This window comes from Theobroma umbraticum, unplaced genomic scaffold, assembly GCF_002168275.2.
Source record: "Theobroma umbraticum cultivar Fairchild unplaced genomic scaffold, ASM216827v3 scaffold_239.0, whole genome shotgun sequence".
Classification (NCBI taxonomy): Eukaryota; Viridiplantae; Streptophyta; class Magnoliopsida; order Malvales; family Malvaceae; genus Theobroma; species Theobroma umbraticum.
Genome location: NW_018397279.1, coordinates 1,330,053 through 1,349,631, shown reverse-complemented (window position 1 = coordinate 1,349,631; position 19,579 = coordinate 1,330,053). Strand labels below are relative to the sequence as shown.

The 19,579-nt window shown below is 36.3% G+C and overlaps 4 protein-coding genes across 15 annotated transcripts; 1 reads left to right on the top strand and 3 right to left on the bottom strand.

Moving 5' to 3' along the window:
• Positions 1-501: 501 nt before the first annotated feature.
• Positions 502-4,252, top strand: LOC110427967 (prohibitin-3, mitochondrial). Its single transcript, XM_021443630.2, has 3 exons — positions 502-903; positions 1,641-2,189; positions 3,973-4,252. Exons 1-2 carry the CDS (start codon positions 592-594, stop codon positions 2,169-2,171), a joined length of 843 nt encoding a protein of 280 aa, XP_021299305.1. The 5' UTR covers positions 502-591; the 3' UTR covers positions 2,172-2,189; positions 3,973-4,252.
• Positions 4,253-5,193: 941 nt separating this feature from the next.
• LOC110427701 (glyceraldehyde-3-phosphate dehydrogenase 2, cytosolic) lies at positions 5,194-8,014 on the bottom strand. Its single transcript, XM_021443256.2, has 11 exons — positions 7,855-8,014; positions 7,663-7,763; positions 7,194-7,309; positions 6,993-7,092; positions 6,581-6,727; positions 6,431-6,491; positions 6,256-6,353; positions 5,965-6,107; positions 5,776-5,859; positions 5,566-5,655; positions 5,194-5,454 (listed from the first exon to the last, which is right to left on the bottom strand). Exons 1-11 carry the CDS (start codon positions 7,880-7,882, stop codon positions 5,409-5,411), a joined length of 1,014 nt encoding a protein of 337 aa, XP_021298931.1. The 5' UTR covers positions 7,883-8,014; the 3' UTR covers positions 5,194-5,408.
• A 129-nt stretch (positions 8,015-8,143) lies between these two features.
• LOC110427699 (cytosolic Fe-S cluster assembly factor NBP35-like) lies at positions 8,144-13,171 on the bottom strand. 12 transcript variants are annotated; one of them, XR_002446323.1, is made up of 6 exons: positions 13,045-13,171; positions 12,864-12,965; positions 10,722-11,715; positions 10,224-10,338; positions 10,088-10,144; positions 8,144-9,993 (listed from the first exon to the last, which is right to left on the bottom strand). XR_002446323.1 is itself a non-coding variant. In XM_021443254.1 (4 exons), the coding sequence occupies exons 1-3, from the start codon at positions 13,085-13,087 to the stop codon at positions 10,790-10,792; spliced, it is 1,071 nt and encodes a 356-aa protein (XP_021298929.1). In that variant the 5' UTR covers positions 13,088-13,171; the 3' UTR covers positions 8,144-10,338; positions 10,779-10,789. The 12 variants fall into 12 exon arrangements, 2 of the variants coding, with proteins under 2 accessions (XP_021298929.1, XP_021298930.1); XR_002446326.1 differs by having other exon boundaries at positions 8,144-9,950; XR_002446320.1 differs by having other exon boundaries at positions 8,144-9,513; positions 9,724-10,338.
• Positions 13,172-14,495: 1,324 nt separating this feature from the next.
• On the bottom strand, positions 14,496-18,635 carry LOC110427844 (F-box protein SKIP14-like). Its single transcript, XM_021443470.2, has 2 exons — positions 17,025-18,635; positions 14,496-16,231 (listed from the first exon to the last, which is right to left on the bottom strand). The coding sequence occupies exons 1-2, from the start codon at positions 17,946-17,948 to the stop codon at positions 15,671-15,673; spliced, it is 1,485 nt and encodes a 494-aa protein (XP_021299145.1). The 5' UTR covers positions 17,949-18,635; the 3' UTR covers positions 14,496-15,670.
• Positions 18,636-19,579: the final 944 nt, after the last annotated feature.

The following is a 19,579-nucleotide window of genomic DNA, read 5'->3' as shown; positions in this document are numbered from 1 at the left end:
AAATTCAAAAAAGTTTAAATAAATTTTTATTTTTTATTATGTTTAATTAAACTCATGTATTTTTATCTTGAGTTAAATAAGTCATCATATTTTTATTTTGAATTACAAAGTCACTTATTATTTTATGTCATGTAAGGCTTGCGTAACATATTAACATATTGTAATGAATGATAATACGATATGATTATATAACTATGAGATATTTTTCATTATTCACAAAAGCCACGACTGCTTTATGTGAGTACAAAATAAAAAATAATATTTTAATTAATAAAAATTAATTATTAATTAATTATAAAAATTTATTTAATTTAAAATAAAAATTTAATTCATTACAGTGATGAATAAGTGTTTATTTGAATTTTTCAAAATAATTTGAAGGTTTTTTGAGTGGAGTTAGCAATAACTCTGTTTTCATCTCCGACTCGGAAGGCCCAAAATTTCGAACAAAAGCCCAACCCATTTCTTTTATTTTTCTCTATTTGCCAAGTTTCCTAAACCCTAATTAAAACCCTGTCTTGCCCCTCCTCCGTCCTCCCCAAGACCAAAAACCCAACGAAAGCAAATCAGGCAAAAACAAAGTTTCCGAAAATGGGAAGCAGCCAAGCAGCAGTCTCTTTCTTAACGAACCTGGCACGCGCAGCCTTCGGTCTCGGCGCCGCTGCAACTGTCCTCAACGCCTCAATGTACACTGTGGACGGCGGCCAAAGAGCGGTGCTCTTCGATCGTGTAAGGGGAGTGATGGAGAAAACGGTCGGAGAAGGGACCCATTTTTTGATCCCATGGCTCCAGAAGCCTTTCATCTTTGATATCCGTACAAAGCCGCACACCTTCTCGTCTGTTTCTGGAACTAAGGATCTCCAGATGGTTAATCTTACGCTTCGTGTTCTTTCTAGACCTCAGGTAATTAAGAACCAAAAACCTTTTCCTTTTTTTTTTTGGGCTCTGGTTAAATGGGGTCCTTTTATTTTCATCATTTCTGGGTTTTGTTCTTTGTTTTTGGACTCTCATGGAAGAACAATAGAACATTAAAACAGTGAAAAGAAAAGGTTAGAAATCCCTGTAAGATCATATAAAAACATGAAAAGACTGCCAAAATTGGATATCAAAATTCACAAATTTCTCAAAATTGGATGACAAAAATGAGTGAACCCATTTTAATTCCCGGATTAGGAAGGCCCAAATTCCACTCAAAAGCCCAATCCATTTATTTTCGTTTCTCTCTATTTACCATGTTTCATAAACCCTAGTAAAAACCCTTTCTTTCCCCATAAATACCTAAGACCCCCCAACAAGCAAATCAGGCAAAACATTCCGAAAAATGGCAGGAGACAACCAATTCGCAGTCTTTTTCTTAAGGAATGTCGCATGGCGCAATAGGTGTCAGCGAATGGTGAAATGATTAATGAAGGTACTGAGTTTTATTTTTTATTTTTTGGTTATTTGTTAAGAAATGAAAAGTGTTGATCATGATATGAATGGAATCAAAATTAATGATCCTGTCAATGTGGTCAAGAAGTGTAGATCAACATCACTTCTACTCTCATTGTAGCTTTGCTTGTCTAAATATACATGCTGAATGCGCAATTTAGTTTACTCTTTAAATATTAATTGTTTGAATGATGGCGTGTTTGTAAAAGGTGGACCGTCTTCCTGTAATCTATCAACGCCTTGGTCTTGAGTATGATGAGAAGGTGCTTCCCTCAATTGGCAATGAGGTATTGAAAGCTGTGGTTGCACAGTTCAATGCTGACCAACTTCTCACTGACCGTCCCCAAGTGTCAGCATTGGTCCGAACTGGACTGATGCAGCGTGCAAGGGACTTTAACATTGTGCTAGATGATGTGGCAATTACACATTTGTCATATGGAGCGGAATTCTCAAGGGCAGTGGAACAGAAGCAGGTGGCACAACAGGAGGCAGAGAGGTCCAAGTACATTGTGGCGAAAGCTGACCAAGAGAGGAGGGCTGCTATTATCAGGGCAGAAGGTGAAAGTGAGGCTGCGAAACTAATTTCTGAAGCAACTGCAACTGCTGGTATGGGGCTGATTGAGCTAAGGAGGATTGAGGCATCAAGGGAAATTGCTTCAACTCTTGCCAGGTCACCTAATGTGGCATACCTGCCTGGAGGACAGAACATGCTTCTGGCTATGAATCCTTCTAGGCCGTGACTGACTGCTTGAATGACGGTAATTTCTGTTACCTATGTATGTTACATTGCATTTGCAGTGAATGTTACTTCCTTACTTATCATGTTCATTTAATCTTCAGTGCCAACCACCTCTTGAATTTGCTGGAAGAAATGATTACTGCTTTCCATATGTTAAAAAAGAAAGTTGCTTTCTTTTGTGCTTCAATTTTCTTGAGAATTATGAATTTTTGTTTGTTATAACATATTGCTGATTTGGCTGAAATCAAATACAGACATTTAGGTTGTCATTAGAAAGACTGATTGCTTATCTTGGTTGAGAAGATGCCTAGTTCTTGCTCACTTCAGCAATGTTATTATGTCATGATGTGGATGCTAAGAAGCTTCCTTAGGAGAAATGTCTAATCAATGTTTTATGTGGTTAAGCTGATTTAGATGTTATCAGGTAAAAGAATTTAGGATATCTTTTTGTGAAGACTATAGCTGCTTATCTACTGTGAGACATTATATTATTCTTGCTCTAGCATTCATCGGGTCTCATTTGTCTGCTGCCGAACTGTCTCAACTAAATTGTAAATGTGGTTGTATATTATCTTATCAATGCACTATTCCTATGATTTGTTCTCTTATTCTTTGTTCATGTAATGTTAATCATGTGAGATGTGGTGCCGAATAAGTTGCCTAATTAGTATCAATTTGTAGTTTGTGATGTATTGCTGATTTGAGCGTGCGCGCGTGTGTGTGTGTGAAAAACGCTGTTAGCATTTTGCCCTAACACAATTTGTACTGCCTCTATTAACCCTGCGGACATGGCAGCCATGACATTCTCTCTCTCTCTCTCTCTCTCTCTCTCTCTCTCTCTCAATCCTTTAGATTTATTTCATTCTCACTATATTTCCCCTCACCTCATTGTGCAGTTCCCCTACCATTACAGGTCTTCTTCCTTCATATCCTGCCTTCTTCTATCTTCGTTTGTCTCCCATCCTTTTCCTGAACTTTCTTCCCCAACTCTTTAATGTATTATTTCGTTTTTGCTTCTGCAATCCGAACCTAACATGGAATGTTGGAGTGAGGGCTTGTAATCGTTGTTGTAGTGTTGTTCTTACTTTGTTAAACAGTGTTGCTTTTATTGTTACTTATGCAGTTGGGAACTTTGGGTTTTTCTTTCTTTTAATATTTTGTTGGAGTTTTTCTTCTGGATTTGCCTTGTCCCTTTCACTTAGTGTTTCTCTCTTAGCAATAAAACCTTATTTCGTTTTTAAAATGAAAAAACAGGATTTTGTAGTTGAGAGAAAGAGGAAGTCAGGAATGGGTAGCTGATTGATGAGGAGGGAAAGTTGAATGAGGAGAGAGATTGTGATGACTGATTGACCAAAACACAATTTGTTGGGGGAAACAATGGAAAGAAAACTGTTGTCAGTTTTATGGTGACATGGCAGTAGATATTTCATGCGGGACAAAGGTAGAAAGGGTAGACCGGTGGGGCATGTAGCATTGCCCCCCTCTCTCTATATATGTATATGTATAAGTATGTGTGTATCATGAGGGTGTAGCTTAGAAGCAAGAATGTCTGCAGTTCATGTGCTCCCCTCGCATAATTAGAAATTACAATTGAGTTTGCCTTTATTTGGTATTATCATTCTGTTTTAATCACGTGGTGAATGCAATTACAATATTGCATAGATGGCAGTATGTGTAATACCTTTTAAGGGTTGTGACTTCTGCATTGATAATTTTGTAATTCAGGCCTTATGGTGAAGGTCATCTATGACCTTTACTGCTGTTACGACGTTCTGATTTTGGTTGTGCTTTGGTTGTTGCAGGATCCTACGACTTGGAGTGAAGCTTGACAGATGGTGAATTTTGTCGAGTCAGTTGCATTATCGATGGAAAGTTTCTGATATTTGAAACCATCTTATGTCTGGAAAAAAATATTTTGGGGACACCATATGTTTAGAATTAAGAAAGTTCTTGATGTTAAAGTTGGAGAACATGTTGGCCTTTAGATTGAGATCATAAGTATAATCAGTTATTTTAGTATTTCAAAGATGGAAGATGGGTTTGATGCTAAATATATGTTCAACTCTTATTTGTTCCCAAGTACATCCTTAAGGTGTCGCTTCAATCTTACCTTGTTTGGTTTCACATTGGTAATAAAATTCTTCAAAAAGTAAGGTTTGACAGATGGTGAATTAGCTCAAGCCACATGCATTATTGATGGAAAGTTTCTAATATTCTGATGCACATCAAGTCACGTAGTTGATTTGGTTATGAGGTGAAAAGAATGTGAGGAATTGATGTACAATGAAGTGAAGTGGTAAGACGAGGTTTCACATTCTATCCTTGGCTCCTAGTCTTTCCATTAATCATTTCTGTGTGAGAGGAGGAAAGAAGACAATTATTCCTTCCATTTTTCACTTCTTTTTTCCTTCCCTGTGTGTGTGAACCATTTTGAATCTTTGTTCTTTTCTTGTTCAGGATTGCAAATATTTACCATTTACTTGTGTGAATTTTTATCTGTGGATGGTGCTCTGAATTTGGTTTTAGGTGGTGGCAGTGATGGGTTCTGGATGTTAAGGTGGTTGGCTAGAGAGGCAGAACATATTCTTGTAAATTTTCTAGGAATTTTTTCTCTTCTTCTCCTTCCATTAAAAGAAACAAAATACCCTCTTTTGACATTTTCTAGAATTCAAACTATAACGTTGAATGGTAACAAGGCCAGCACAGAGATTGGAGGCAGTGGAAGAGATTAAGAGTCAGTCGTTTTGTGTTGTGCTGCATAGATATCATAAGAATCAGCATACGACAATTCGTCTTCAATGTTTTGTTTTTATTTATTTGCACTGCAACCAACTGTTTGTTTCTGACCTCAAGTTGCGCTCCTTTCTGGCCAAGGGTCCTTTACATGACATATTTCGATTCTGTCTTCTAGAAATGCCGAACGTTCCAAAACGCTCTTTTAACTTACTAGCATAGAATAGAAGCTCAATCAACGAAAATTTCATGCAACATCGAAGCAATGAAACTTGAAAAGAGTAGAGAAATTATGAACACAACCAAAATAGTAAATTCATTCCGACAGAATGAAAACTGTTTATAGACCAAAATGCAAATACTCCATAAATATGGAAACACTCCATCCATCCAAAAACATGTCCCGTACAAATCTATTATTCCCATCACATCTCCTCTCCTAAATTGCTAAGGCTGGTGAAAGAGGAGGCCACCAACATGCAATGACTTCCTACACCAATATCACTCACTTGCAAGAAGCCATGTATCGGATCAAGTCAATAACACGGGAACTGCAACAGACAGAATAATTACCATTAGACATGCAGCCAAAGACAAGCATACACAAGTATCCTTGCAAGGTATTATCAATGAGCTTCAGAGATGAAGATATGTATATTTACCTGTAACCCCACTCGTTGTCATACCATGCAACAAGCTTAGTAAACTTTTCATTCAAGGAAATTCCAGCCTTGGCATCAAAAATGCATGACCTGTTAAAGCACAACACAACATAAGTTCCAATAGCATTATCTAGTAATCATCTATACAATACCATGCCACAATTCAGAAAATCAACATTGTTAAAACGCATTAAGAATGAAGCTTCACACCTTTGGTCACCAACAAAGTCAGTTGACACCAAATCTTCATCTACATAACCAAGAATTCCCTTCAAGTTGGTTTCAGATGCCTCCCTACACAAAAAAAGGGGCAGAAAAGAATTTGAGTGCATTAGATAGGTTAGCTATATTCTGAAAAATCATAAGGACAACTTAAGAAACCAACATTCTACTCCTTACTTGATAGCCTTCTTAATATCATCATAAGAAGCTGGCTTCTCAAGTCTCACGGTGAGGTCAACCACAGAGACATCAACAGTGGGAACACGGAAAGCCATTCCAGTCAGCTTGCCATTCAACGCAGGTAACACCTTGCCAACAGCCTGTATCATCACAAAATAAACACCACAATCAATCACAAAACTGCAATCTCAACAGACCAACAAGAAGTAGAGCATGCTGAAAATCACTCAGTTCTTTGAAGGGAAAATACAGGTACAAGCATTAGAAAATCTGAAGATAGATATACACCTTGGCAGCTCCAGTGCTGCTGGGAATGATGTTGAAGGAAGCAGCTCTACCACCTCTCCAGTCCTTCATTGAGGGACCATCAACAGTCTTTTGGGTAGCTGATTCAAACAGACAAGTCAGTCAACAGTACACATTTTGTGGCAACAAGAAGCAATAAAACACCCCAAGTACTAACCAGTAATTGAATGGACAGTGGTCATAAGACCCTCAGCAATGCCAAATTTGTCATTGATGACCTGCCACCATGTTTAGAGGTTCATTATTACCTTAACATAAAAAGTATTAGCAGAATGCTTCAAACAAGAATAAGAGGAATCATTATTACCTTAGCCAAAGGAGCAAGGCAGTTGGTAGTGCAGCTAGCATTGGAGACGATATCAAGGTCAGGCTTGTATTCCTTCTCATTGACACCCACAACAAACATGGGGGCATCCTTACTGGGAGCAGAAATGATCACCTTCTTTGCACCACCCTGCGAAGATAAAAAGCTAAACCCAGATAAGAATGCTAAACATGAAAAAAAAAAGAAAAAATTTAGTTCCACACATACAACCTCCCCTTTTCAGTCTTGATAAACAAAAGGAATGTTAATAATTACATAGATAAAACAAAGTATCTCGATAGATCATAAGATTCGAAATCTAAAAACCAGTGTTCGACATGTTAATGATTAATCTATTATATTTTCATCTCCTAAGGCCATAAAATAAACTCATGCTCAAATTATCATCACAAACCTTCAAGTGAGCAGCAGCTTTGTCCTTGTCGGTGAAAACACCAGTAGACTCAACAACATAATCAGCTCCAGTCTCCCCCCAGGGGATTTCCTCAGGGTTTCTAACATCAGACAGAAAATAAATCAATAAAATAGTTCTACATAACAAAACTCATCATGCTCCTCAAGTCAATTACAAAATCCCTTTCAAACCATATAATACCTGATGCCAAAAACAGTGACAGGCTTTTCACCAAAGAGAAGGGTCTTTGAGTCCTTCACCTTAAGCTCATGGTGCTTCCATTGACCGTGAACACTGTCGTACTTAAACATGTAGATCTGTACAATACAATTATCAAATTATTAAATAACTAAACAACAAAAAAATAGATTCTTTATGTCCAAATTCTTTTCCTAGTTTCCTTCTTTTCAAATTAAACCCAAAATTCACTCACTCAGTTAAAATCCAACCAGAACCAGTTAGTCCATCATAAATCTCTAGCAGATCGATCTTTCAATAGATCTCGTTATCATTTTAATTATTTTCAGTTAAAAGACATCATTCTTTGTTAGGTAACTGAGAAAGCGTAAGAATCAGATCAGGAACAAAAAATTCCTGTCCTCAATCCTCTAAGATCTAGAAACATGCAAAGACGCAAGTGCAAAGGATATACAAATGTACGAATACGAACCATGTATTCAATGCTGATAAAAGGATCGTTTACAGCAACGAGCTCAACATCTTCGCTTTGGAGAGCGACCCTGGCAACCAAACGCCCGATTCTTCCAAATCCTTCACCAAACAAACAAAGAAAAAAAATCAGATCCATGATTTGATAAATAAATAAAAAACTACAACGAAAAAATATTAAAAAAATATGTACCGTTGATTCCGATCTTGATCTTCGCCATGTCGGAAATACGAGAAACAAATCTCAAACAAAGACAACGAAAAGTGAGTGTTAAGATAGCAGAGTGAAGCAAAAGATACTGATATGGTGGGGAGGAAATGAAGAGGAAGAGACTTTATATATGAGAGGGAGTGTCGAAACCTAATTTAAGGAAGGGGCAGACGGCGGAAATTTCTAGGGGAAAATCGGGACCACATCATGTGATGGGAGTGTCGTGGCCGTTGATTTCAAGGTTGGTCACGTGATCAGTTGGTTGAGGATTTCACGAGGATGATGAGAAGAAGGTGTGGAAACGGTAAAAAGAGATGGATGGTGCGGGGCGGGGGGGTAAAATTTTGGAAACTTCTGGGCTCGGAATTAGAGAGAAATTACGGTTGTGACCTTGGGATTCGAAGGGGAAAAGAAACTGACCGTCCGTATAACGCATGGATAGGAATAATCCTGTTTCTTGGCATAATCTGCTAATTTTATTTTCCTTCCTCATATATCTCATCTTCTAGAAATTTCTCAATATTTCTTTGGGAAAAAAATTAAAATTTTAAAAAGCAAATTTTCTAACAAAATCATCCCGTAATAATACTCTTCCTCGTCCCTATTTCTTTTTTTTTTAATCTAATTATAAAATATTTTTTTTATTTTTTCATATTAAAAATAATTCAACATCTATATTGTTAAAAAATTACATTTTAATGAAAAAAAAAGGCCCAAGAGCAGGCTTAATGTTTCTCTTGCATCCTAGTATAGTCAAAGTAACTCCATTGTGTATAATAATAAATTAAATGTCCTTAATGAGCTAACTTTTTCTTAGATGGTTTTGACTGATTGGTGAATATACCAACTACCATAGAGAATATGCTTGTTCCAAGCTGGAACATCATAAAAGTTTCCCAACCATCACAAACAAGACCCTACCACCAGGGTAGTTTGCATGGGTGAGATTGGTGGGGGGACATGGACCCTCCATCAAAATTTTCAATTTAAGGAACATGATTTTCTACACTTCCATCTTTTCATGCCAAAATTTTCAGCTGCAGAACACTGTAATTGAAAATCCCCTGCCTTGCATATGAAATCCATGGCTTCCATGAAAGGTAAATGACAAGAAAGAAGGGTGAGAGATCACTTTTTTAGTAGGGAAAAATCAAGGTCAAAGTGTTTATCAATATGGAACTTTGAAGAAAATGGGGTGGAAAAGAAAACATCCCTATGAGAGAAAATGTTGTGGCCACCTTCCCACTATGCATGTTGAATAAGATGTTTAGGCAAATGAGGTTCACAAAACATAAAGCCGTTCAAAGACAACTCATTTGAAAGGTAACTGATATGAGGAAGTGTACTATATACCAATATTTCTAACATAAAAGATTAAACGAGATGATAAAGAATCTATCTAAATTCTCAGTTGACATACAGCACATAGACCACCGTACAAACAAAAATCTTGTGATGTCGATTTCAGTGATATTACCTCAAAACATCATTTGATAATCTTTATGTGTGCCTGCCTGTACCGGGGCTGGGATTTGCTTGAGTCGATGGCTCAAAGTTTTTTGTGTCCTACACCTTTGTCTGCACTAGATCGGAGATAATCCAAAGTATCCATGCATCTATATCCATTTCTGTCTCTTAACCCTGCCAAGCCACAGCGATTGAGAATATTATGGAGATTAACTTCTGTGTACAATGTTTTATCCTCAGTGCCAACAACTATGCACTCAGCCTTGTTGTAAAGGCACAATTCAATAGTGATCGCTGCCAACAATACAAGGCTGGTATAATAGTATCTGATAACAATTCTCAAATTTCATTACACGAGGTGCTGAATTTAAGGACTCTAAATACCCTCATCAAGGTGGAGTGTATGATCTCTTAAACGCATGTCCCCTGTCAAGACTCCAGACAAGCTGGTCTTCATCCTCTAACCAAAATGCTCATTTAGTCCTTAACCCGAGCATAGACTTGATTACTTCCTTAATTGCATCCACAGTTGTTGATGCCAACTCTTCTGGTGTAATACCCACATTTGACTGATATAACCCTACCAGTATAACAGGGGTGGCCTTCACCTCCTGCCATACAAGGATCATGACATATGCCTCAAATGTTCATGCCCTTGATAAAACAAGGAGCTTCAATGAATACAAGTAAAAAGAATCTTGACTGTCAAATTACAGACAGAAAGCGAAGCAAAGCAAAAATAACTGACCAGATATAAATTGCTCCGAATGGATTTGTTGCACAATTTGAAATTTTTATCAAATTCCTAAAAATTATGGTGGAGAAAACTTAGAAGCTTTGCACTTGAATTCAAAAAACAAAAGATACCATTTCTAGAGGTCTACCTCCACAGCCCAAGGAGGGACTTCACTGGTTGTAGCTGCATCAGTGGTGGAAATGGTCAGAGGTCACCAACATGATCTAATGCCCACTCTACGTTAACTGTTGACCAGTCACCTGCTGCAAATGAAATGATGAAGCTTTTCATATCAACTAAGGGCATAAAACCAATCAAGCAAGACACAAAAAGCAATCATGAAGATAGCTGATATTGATCCAACCCACAAACTTAAGGACAGTGGGGGAATAAATGTAGACCAATAGATCAGTTCTAGGCGCAGAGTGATTCTATCAACACTTCCATCCCCACCACCTACCCTTGATTTAAGGGTATTATGAATTTAAGTATAAGTTATGAAAGTTAATACAGAATTAACTAATTATTTATAGTTAGAAAGCTTCAGAATTCAAGCTCACTTTCAATTATTTTATTTCTACAACTCAAGTGTTGCACCCCACAGAAAAATTCCACAAACATATGATTTCAGGAAAAAGAGTATTACATGACTCCCTAACAAAATTTTGTTCCACAAAGATCAATAGGTGAAGTTGAACATTACTTCACTCTAAGCTACCGCTCCACTGGCGTTTCTTCATGCCAATAATTTGCCATCAGTTTCTCAATAATATTCTGCAATGCAGGCGCGCTCACCCTGCATTTCTGTTCAGTAAAGCAAGATTTGCCTTCTTCAGCTGCCTTGCAAATCTGTGGATCCAATGGCACCTTTCCGAGGAACGGTACTCCCATCTCCATACACATTTTTGCTGCACCACCACCACTGCTATCAAAGACTTCATTGGCAGCAATGAGATCCAGCATTTCAGGTGCTTTCTCCCTCATATACTCGATAACCTTCCCTGTGACATCAGTATGTTCACCAGCCTCTGTCATCCTCAAAAACTTGAAATCTGTCAATGGCTGACACAAGCCACTCATGTTCTCAACAACTCCAAGAACTGGTACTCCAACTTTTTTGCAGAAACTAACTTCTTTACGAACATCAATCAAAGATACTTGCTGTGGGGTAGTGACAATGATTGCTCCATCTATTCCAGTAGCCTGAAGGAACTGGACAATTGAGATGTGCTCATCAGAGGTCCCAGGTGGGGCATCAACAACCAGAAAATCGAGCTCTCCCCAATATACGTCTTTTAGGAATTGCTTGATGAGCCCATTTTTACGTGGTCCTCTCCAAATGACTGCTTCGTCAGGGTTGGGGAGCATGAACCCAATTGACATTACTCCAAGGTTGGACTCAACATAAACAGGAGACCACCCAAGGTTGCTCTGGTGAATGTCTTGACCTTCTAAGCCAAGCATCTTTGGAATGCTTGGACCACAAAGATCAATGTCCAGTAGACCCACCTGGAAATCCTTAGCTGCTAGCGCAAATGAGAGTTGGGCAGAGAAAGTGCTCTTGCCAACTCCTCCCTTACCTGATAAAACCAGTATCTTATGCTTAACAGTAGCCATTCTTTCTGCAATTGCAACCAAGTCTGCAGAATGTAGTGGATTAAACATTATATCAGATTACTGATTCATTTGACAGATCATTTGGTCATGCTAGGACAGAAGTCAAAAATCTTTAAGTTTTATAAACCATCATGAATATGTATTTAACCATCAGAAGATTGGCAATCATCCTTTCATAGAACAAAACCCACGATATGCCAGTTATTAAATGGAATAGAAAAAAAGCACAAAACAACATATTCACCAAAATGGAGAGAGGCAAATTACATAGGCCAGAAGCATTCATCAGTTCTCATTTCTGGCACATATTGTAACTGCAAACAGTTGCTCGTTAATATATGAGGTAAAACTTAAGACAACTAAGCTAATCATGAATGCATCAATACAAATGTTAAACAATAGACAATTAATACAATTATATGTGAACTTTTTCCTATAGACCAGTATGAAAATTAAAAAAAAAAAAGTGGTGGCAAACAGTTAAATGAAATTAGAAGAACAGTCAAAACACAGGACACCCTTCCTTAGTTCAAAAAAGGGTGGAAGGGTGATAAGCTGAGTTAAAAGCCTGGGCAAACACTCCGAAACAAAATGGCTTGCAACTTAAATAATCATGAATCTTTGCTTTATTTCCTAGTCAGCAAGTCAGAAACATTGACAAGACCATGATGCACTGAGGTATTCAACTTAATACTATGCTATCGAAAAAAAATTTTATGTTCCACCAGACGTCATGAGTAAGCTTCCTTAAACACACAACTGAGGTAATAAATATTACTAGAGTTTGGAAGCATTCTTTTTATCATTAAAAAAATGCGAGCTCCATTCAATATATTAACAAATTGGATAAGCTTCACCTACAACCGTTGCAGTTAATGACCATGCGGGAAAAGCTGAAACTACAAGGGTTGTAGGTGGGGTTTACCCTAACAAATTCTAGCGCCAGCTGATTATGCAACATGGATACTAGTGATATCTCCAGTTGTCATTTTCTCCATTAAAGCTTCAAATGCTATTTCAAGGTTGTTAATATTTCAAAAGTAATCCAAAAGAAACCTAAAACTCTGGCCATCAAAAACACTGATACAGCAGAAAAAACGTCTTCACTAAGAAGCCTCAGACCATCACCATGAAAATTAATAAAAAGATGGTAAAGAACGAAAAAGCAAACCAGGGTCAGGGCCCTTAGCGGTGGTGGCACAAATTTCTTGATTAGGGCAACCTTGGCAGGCATCGGATTTACCCGCTGACTCCGATTGAGGACCCGGGCAATCTGAAGAGAAATGAAGACGATTACGTATCAAAACAAAAGCAGAGAAATAATTAATCCACCAAATTAATAAAGAAATTACGTTCGTTGGCGTTTTCTGGGATTTCTCCGTTCTCCATGGCCATGGGCTGATGGTTTTGCTGAAGAACAATAGCTGTGAGAAAAATAGAGAGCTTCTAATTCTATGGCGGCAACGAGCTGAGTTTTTGGTCTTTAAATAAGGCAAGGGCTGGTCTAAATTAGCAAAACGTAATTTCACTGGCGAATTTTTTTTAATTATTTATATCTAAAATTTGACTTATGATTTTAATTTGGTTAATTAAACATTAAATAAATCAAATGATAATTATAATACTCAACTGATGAAATTATTTAAAAATAATAATAATTATAAATGAATGTGTTTTAATTTTTATTAAAATTTAATTTTTCACTTAAAAAAAATTTAAATAATTTATATTTTCACCCTTTTTCCTTTTAAAAAACTTTTTTTTTTTTGCTTTCAGCTTCACATGCCAAATTTTAATCTAAAAATAATGTTCCATTTAGTACTTAAAAATTAACTTACTGAAAAAAAAAAATTCGTGAAAACATTTTATTAAAAAATTTACTATTTTTATTATTTAAATAAATTGAAAATATAATTTTTTATTTTCTGAATCAACCTATTGTTTAAATGATCATATAAGTCTAATTACCATCCACCTGTATGCCATAGACCGTAAATATAACGTCTCTTTTTAACTATTAAGAAAATTGACAAAAAAACTTTAATTTTAATATATTTTATATTTTAATTTTAATTTTTTTATAATATAAATGTTTAATTCTTATATAATTTAAAATAAATTTGTAACATAAAAAACAAAAATACTAAATACTTATAAATGAGAAAAATATATTTTACAACATACCAAGAAAAAAGATAAATAAAAAAAATAAGACAGAAAGGATATTATTTATAAAATCTTAATGGACTAAATTTGGGTTTGTTCTCATATTGCATAGGATGGAAAAGAAGATTAGAAGCAGTTAACGGGCAAGTAGGAGAACCAAATCAACTCAATCAAAGCATTATTTTGTCCAAGAAATATTGACATGTTTGGTACGGAGAAATAGCTAAGCCACTGTCCCCTTAATCCTATCCCAATTTTATTCTTTTATTTAGTTGGTTATTGAGGTCAGGAATAGCCATTCTAAGTAATGGCTATTCTCCAAAATCTTGGTTTAGCCATCCCCACCTCTCCCATGTTAATGGCTATTCCATGACTATGGAATAGAGTCATAAATTTATTAGATAAAAATATCCCTATTTATTGAAAATAATTACAATTTACAAATAAAACATAAAAATAAAAAAATATATAAATAATTTAATAATAAATTATTAATGTTTAAATTTTTAATGAAAATAGAAATTAAAAAATTAAAAAATAAAAATAAACAAATAAAGACATAATAAAAAGAAATTGAAATAAAAAATCATATTAATAATTTAATAATAAATTTTTAATATTAAATTTTTAATGAAAATAGCAATTAAAAATTAAAAAATATTATTAAACTATAATAATAAATCAAACAATATAATAACTAACTTATTTTATCCCTTCTTTATTCTATTCTCGCGAAATAACTATCGTTCTACATTTCAGATTCCTATTACTTCGATATCAAAACAAAGACAACCACCCGAAGAAGGGCATCCGGGTGAAGATCGGACAAAGAGTGAGAGCTCCAATCGATTCAATGGCAGCTACCCTTAAGCTTTGCAAGAAGATCCTATGAAAAATAACGGACTTACTCCTGGCACTGTCATGGGATAAGGTGAACATCTACCATTGTTGCCCTGGTACCGCAGAGCAGTCACCATCCAGGCTGTTCTTTCTGCTTGCCAATGTTGCGTCTCCTCGTTTACAAGGATTGAGTGACTTCTGAGGTCGACAACGAAGAACAAAGCAATGACACACAGAGCTCGTTTCAGCCAGAAAGCATTCTCAACACCTAACCTTCACACTTTGTAAGAAGAAGATCCTACGAATAAAACCGGACTTACTCCTGCTGCTGTCGTGCGATGAGAAGAACATCTACCATTGTTGCCCCAGGTACCACAGAGCAGACACCATCCAGGCCGTTCTTTCTTCTGCTTGCCACCGTTGAGGCCAGTGTTGCTTCTCCTCATTTACAAGGATGGAATGAATTCTGAGGGCAACAATGAAGATCAAAGCAATGTCACACTGAACTCATTTCAGCCAGAAAGCATTCTGAACACCTGCTTCATGTCCTCCAACTATAAAATAGCACACTTCAAGAGATGCGTCTTCAACAGAATCAATGATAAGATATACTCATTCTTTTATTTTTCCTTTTGTTTTGACTTTTTTTTTTCTTTCTGCTTTTTTTTTTCTTTTTCATTTTTCTCTTTTTTTTTCAGTAGCGTATCTCTCTTCAGCATCTCTTGGTCCTGCCCCCCAACCTCAATTCTTCACAAGATCGAATGAAGTGACCTCTCAGCTAAAGTTCACTGCATGCACCAGCAAAGCAGGAAACACCAAATAACATAGCAGCCTGAGATCCACCTCAGAAGCTGCATAACATTCACAGAATATATTAAACTTCACTGATAGGGCATCGATGCACATGCCCAACAGCCACTGCTAGGTTTGCATTGTGCAGAAGTCTTGTCCATAGTCTGCCAAAGGGAACATCTAGCGATAAAAACACAACTGATACCTCGTCTCTTGATGAAAGATGGTGTGCTTGGAAGAGGAGGCACCCACTACTTCTGGCTTCCCTTCACGATTAAAGATCTGCTTCCAACAATCAAAACAAAGAAAATCTAAAGTAAACGTCTCCTCATAATCACAGTCCTTAAGACAGCACCCACAACGAATACAGCGTGCTATGCAGATAATGCAAGCCCTGCACAACTGAGCAGCATGATGTGTTCTTCTGCAACTCTCTGATGGGCAATCATAAACTAGTTTCAGTTTCTCACATCTGGGGCAAACCTCAATGTCAATGGCCCTATCATCATCACACATGAGATGCAACTGCCCCTGACGAAAAAATTGTGGTTTTTGCGCTCCCAATTGCATTGGTTTATCTACACCAAGTAAGAACTTCAACTCTTGGAATTGCTCCTCCGTTACGCCAAAGCATCCACCTATTCTTAACTGCTTTATTCCTGGGGACCCAGCAGACCTGAAGGCTCTTAAATTGAACAAAATGCCTTCAACACTCAGTCTTGTACATTCTGGCACAATTAGCTGCGTTAAAAACATGCAAATTTGTTAACTTGCTATGACTTCAGAGAGAACAAAAAGGTCAATTCCAGGTTTCATAAATCCATGCAAGCTCCAAAGGTTAAAGGAGATCAAAATATAACCTTTTTACCAACAGCCGATAACTTGCTATGAACAGGGAGCAAAAATTGAAACTAATATAGAAAATTTTGTGGCAGTCAAGAGTAGCATGTAACTTACTTCTAAGTTTTGACTGCAATTAGAAGACATTACCGCAATTACCAGAATCTTATCACCCATTGAAATCCTAAAGTGTCTTTGAATTTAGAAAGACCATTCTATAAAATATTTTATCCAGTGAATACTATCAAAAAACCCAATGCATCAGTCCTTATGTTAGACTTAATCAACTTCTATGGAATTTCAAAGTATCATACACACTGACAACCTTACAATGGCATGCATATCATACATGGCTATATAACAAAAGGAGAAACAGTTGAGGGATGCAATTTGGTAAATGCATACTGCAACTAGGTAATTAAGCATCAACATAGCACACAAGTGAGAATGATCTTGCCAACCATTGAAGCTAAACAAAAATGACCTTCCAACCTTAATAAACATAAATAAATCCAGACACAACTAGCACACAACAAAAGCAGGCAAAACAACATTAAAACAATTAAAAGAAACAATTTGTCACTGATAATCCTTAAGATATATGTACAGCCATGAATTAAAAAATAAATAAATTACTGTAAAATGAATGAACTTTATTGACTCAGGAAGAGCTACTTGCACTGCAAACACTAACCTTAGTAAGCCTGCAATTGCTTTCAAGCACACGCTTCAAACCGTCATCTGTGATTTTTAAGCACCCCACTAGACTCAAGCATTCTAGAGTGCCTTGAGCCCTGCTAGTTAATTTCAAAAGAGCATCATCATTAATCCTCCTACTCAATGTCTGTTCAATGTGAATGCTCCTCCACAGAAGAGGATCACCTCTAACCGCATCCTGCAAAGACCTACAAACCCTTTCAACTGCAAGGAGGTCCTTAACACCAAGATAACCAAGAGCAAAAAACAAAGCATCATTTGGAGCACCTCCTTCACTACCATCACAAAAAACTCCCTTACAATCCTCCAATTCCTTACCTTCATCATTAGACACAAAACCCCCAATGGAAAGTCTATTACCAATCCCAAATCCATTAAAATCATCATTAGGGACTAATACTTCGTTGATCTCAAAGTTACCTTCCTCCTGTTGAAAACTCATGGTACTATTCCAAACCCAATTTAGGCATTGATCACCAATCTTTTTATCAACATCTTCTGAACCAAATTCACCAACATCTTCTGAACCAAATTCACCAACACTAGAGTTCCCTTCCTGTTGTTGGATGCTCATGCTGCCATTCCAAACCCAATTTAGACCCTTGAACAAATGCTGTTGATCAGCAATCTTCTTTTCATCACCATCTTGCATATCAAACACACAGAAATCTGACCCAAAGTCATTCTCAAAATCCTGAATCCAACCTGCGATTGCTGCAGTTAAAGTAGACCTTATTTCCATCCCAAATGGATCTGCAGGCAATCTATCAACAATATCATCACTAATAGCCTCAGAAAAGCCGTTTGATTCACTTTTGCTACTTCCACTGCTATGGTTTTCCTCCACATCCCAGTTGCAACTCCAAAAACTCCATGAATTCCCAAAATCATTCAAAGCCATTTTAGTTTTATTCTTCAAACACCAACAAATCCAAAAATAACAATAACCCTCGATCAAGAACCCTAAACTAAGCCAAGAATGGAAACAAATAACATAATCGACCAACCAAAAATAAATTTAACCAAATTTTTAGAAGTCCAATCAGAATACGAGAAAACCCAATATTCCAGGTGACAAAACAAAGCTAAAAAGAAATAAGACACCAGAGATTCTATAGGGTTTCTTGTAAAAACCTAAAGAAAGCCAAAGGAGCCAAATTTATGCTGAAAAAATAAGACCTTTTTTCGCCCTTTTACGTTAACCTGAACGTAAAAATTGAAACTTCAAAAGAATGGAGAGAGAGAGAGAGAGAGAGAGAGAGAGAGAGAGAGAAAGACAGAGAGAGTAGTGAAGAAGGACAAGGTATATGAATAGAGGGCAACAAAAAAGTGAAAAAAAAATATTATTATGAGAGAATCTAACTCAGGAGGTAAAGAATCAAAGTTTTTGACCAAACTTTTCCATGTAAAGGAGGAATGCAGAACGACAGAGAAGAAGAACAATAAAAGGGTAAAGAACAGAGAGAGAGAGAGAGAGAGAAAGAGAAACAGAGGAAAAAACAGAGTTTGCTAAAAATAAGGGAGAAGAAGGAGAGAAATAAGGGGAGAGGAAACTAAAGTTCCTGGCCAATTGGAGGACTAACCCTCAGGAGTGCTTTATTTTAGACGGGTGATTTTATATATTCTTTTTCTTTTATAAAAAAATTATATTAATTATTTAAATAATTAATTAAGATTGAGAGAAGCCTTTTTGGATTTGGATTTGTAAGTGGTGGTGGTGAACCCAACTTAGATCATGGAAAAAGATATTTGTTTTAATTTTAATAATTTGATACAAAATTTATTGCTAATTTTTTAATTTTGGGTATTTCCTATTATTAGTGTAAATAAATAAATAAAGGTGTATTAAAATTGGCATATATATTATATTTTTGACAATTAAATTGGCATCTTATGTTTTATGATAAGCATAAAATAGCATTGACATGGACATTTTATCTAGTATTAAATTTTTAATTAATCCACTCTTGGTTCTTCCTTATTTTTCCGCATAAATCCAAATAAATATTATCTCCACAAGGCATTAAATTTAGTATGTTCAAACATCATTTCGCAAGCTATCATCACCTCCATCAAATCTACTTTGTCATGCTTAATTCCCTCAATTTTCCTCTTTTGAAACAATTAAAGTGTTTTTATCATAACCCCATGCCTCAACTAATTAGGCTGAAGTCATTTTTTTCTAATAATAATAATAATAAAATGTGTTAGCATTTTGGTTTGGGTTGTTGCAACATATTTGCATCAAATCATGACTTTGTATGTGGCTTTTTGAAGTTAAACTTATAATCTTTCTTTTAATTAACTTGACCAAAAAAGAATATTGGGTACAATGTTTTGACAAGTACAGTGAAGGGCTAAGGTTAGAGGTAAAGGTTGAGGGAATTTAGGAAGAAGAAGTGAAAGAAATGTGTGGTTGATAAAGGAAAGCTTTCAGCAGACAGGTGCATGGAAAGTTAGGGCTCCACATGGTTTTACCTGCCCTCCAAGCTCTTCTTTGCTTTGGGTATCCTACCACTCTTTCTTTGGTTC

What these genes read in the sequence shown, in the direction of transcription:
- LOC110427967 (XM_021443630.2), top strand. Translation starts at nt 592, where the DNA reads ATGGGAAGCAGCCAAGCAGCAGTCTCTTTCTTAACGAACCTGGCACGC. An exon ending in GTGTTCTTTCTAGACCTCAG is followed by an intron (nt 904 to 1,640) that starts GTAATTAAGAAC and finishes TGTTTGTAAAAG; the next exon opens with GTGGACCGTCTTCCTGTAAT.
- LOC110427701 (XM_021443256.2), bottom strand. Translation starts at nt 7,882, where the DNA reads ATGGCGAAGATCAAGATCGGAATCAACG. An exon ending in CACTGTCCATTCAATTACTG is followed by an intron (nt 6,354 to 6,430) that starts GTTAGTACTTGG and finishes TGTTTGAATCAG; the next exon opens with CTACCCAAAAGACTGTTGAT. An exon ending in GATATTAAGAAGGCTATCAA is followed by an intron (nt 5,860 to 5,964) that starts GTAAGGAGTAGA and finishes TTTTTTGTGTAG; the next exon opens with GGAGGCATCTGAAACCAACT.
- LOC110427699 (XM_021443254.1), bottom strand. Translation starts at nt 13,087, where the DNA reads ATGGCCATGGAGAACGGAGAAATCCCAGAAAACGCCAACGAAC. An exon ending in CCCAGAAAACGCCAACGAAC is followed by an intron (nt 12,966 to 13,044) that starts GTAATTTCTTTA and finishes ATTTCTCTTCAG; the next exon opens with ATTGCCCGGGTCCTCAATCG. An exon ending in CGCTAAGGGCCCTGACCCTG is followed by an intron (nt 11,716 to 12,863) that starts GTTTGCTTTTTC and finishes TACATTCTGCAG; the next exon opens with ACTTGGTTGCAATTGCAGAA.
- LOC110427844 (XM_021443470.2), bottom strand. Translation starts at nt 17,948, where the DNA reads ATGGCTTTGAATGATTTTGGGAATTCATGGAGTTTTTGGAGTTGCAAC. An exon ending in GCAATTGCAGGCTTACTAAG is followed by an intron (nt 16,232 to 17,024) that starts GTTAGTGTTTGC and finishes TTTTTAACGCAG; the next exon opens with CTAATTGTGCCAGAATGTAC.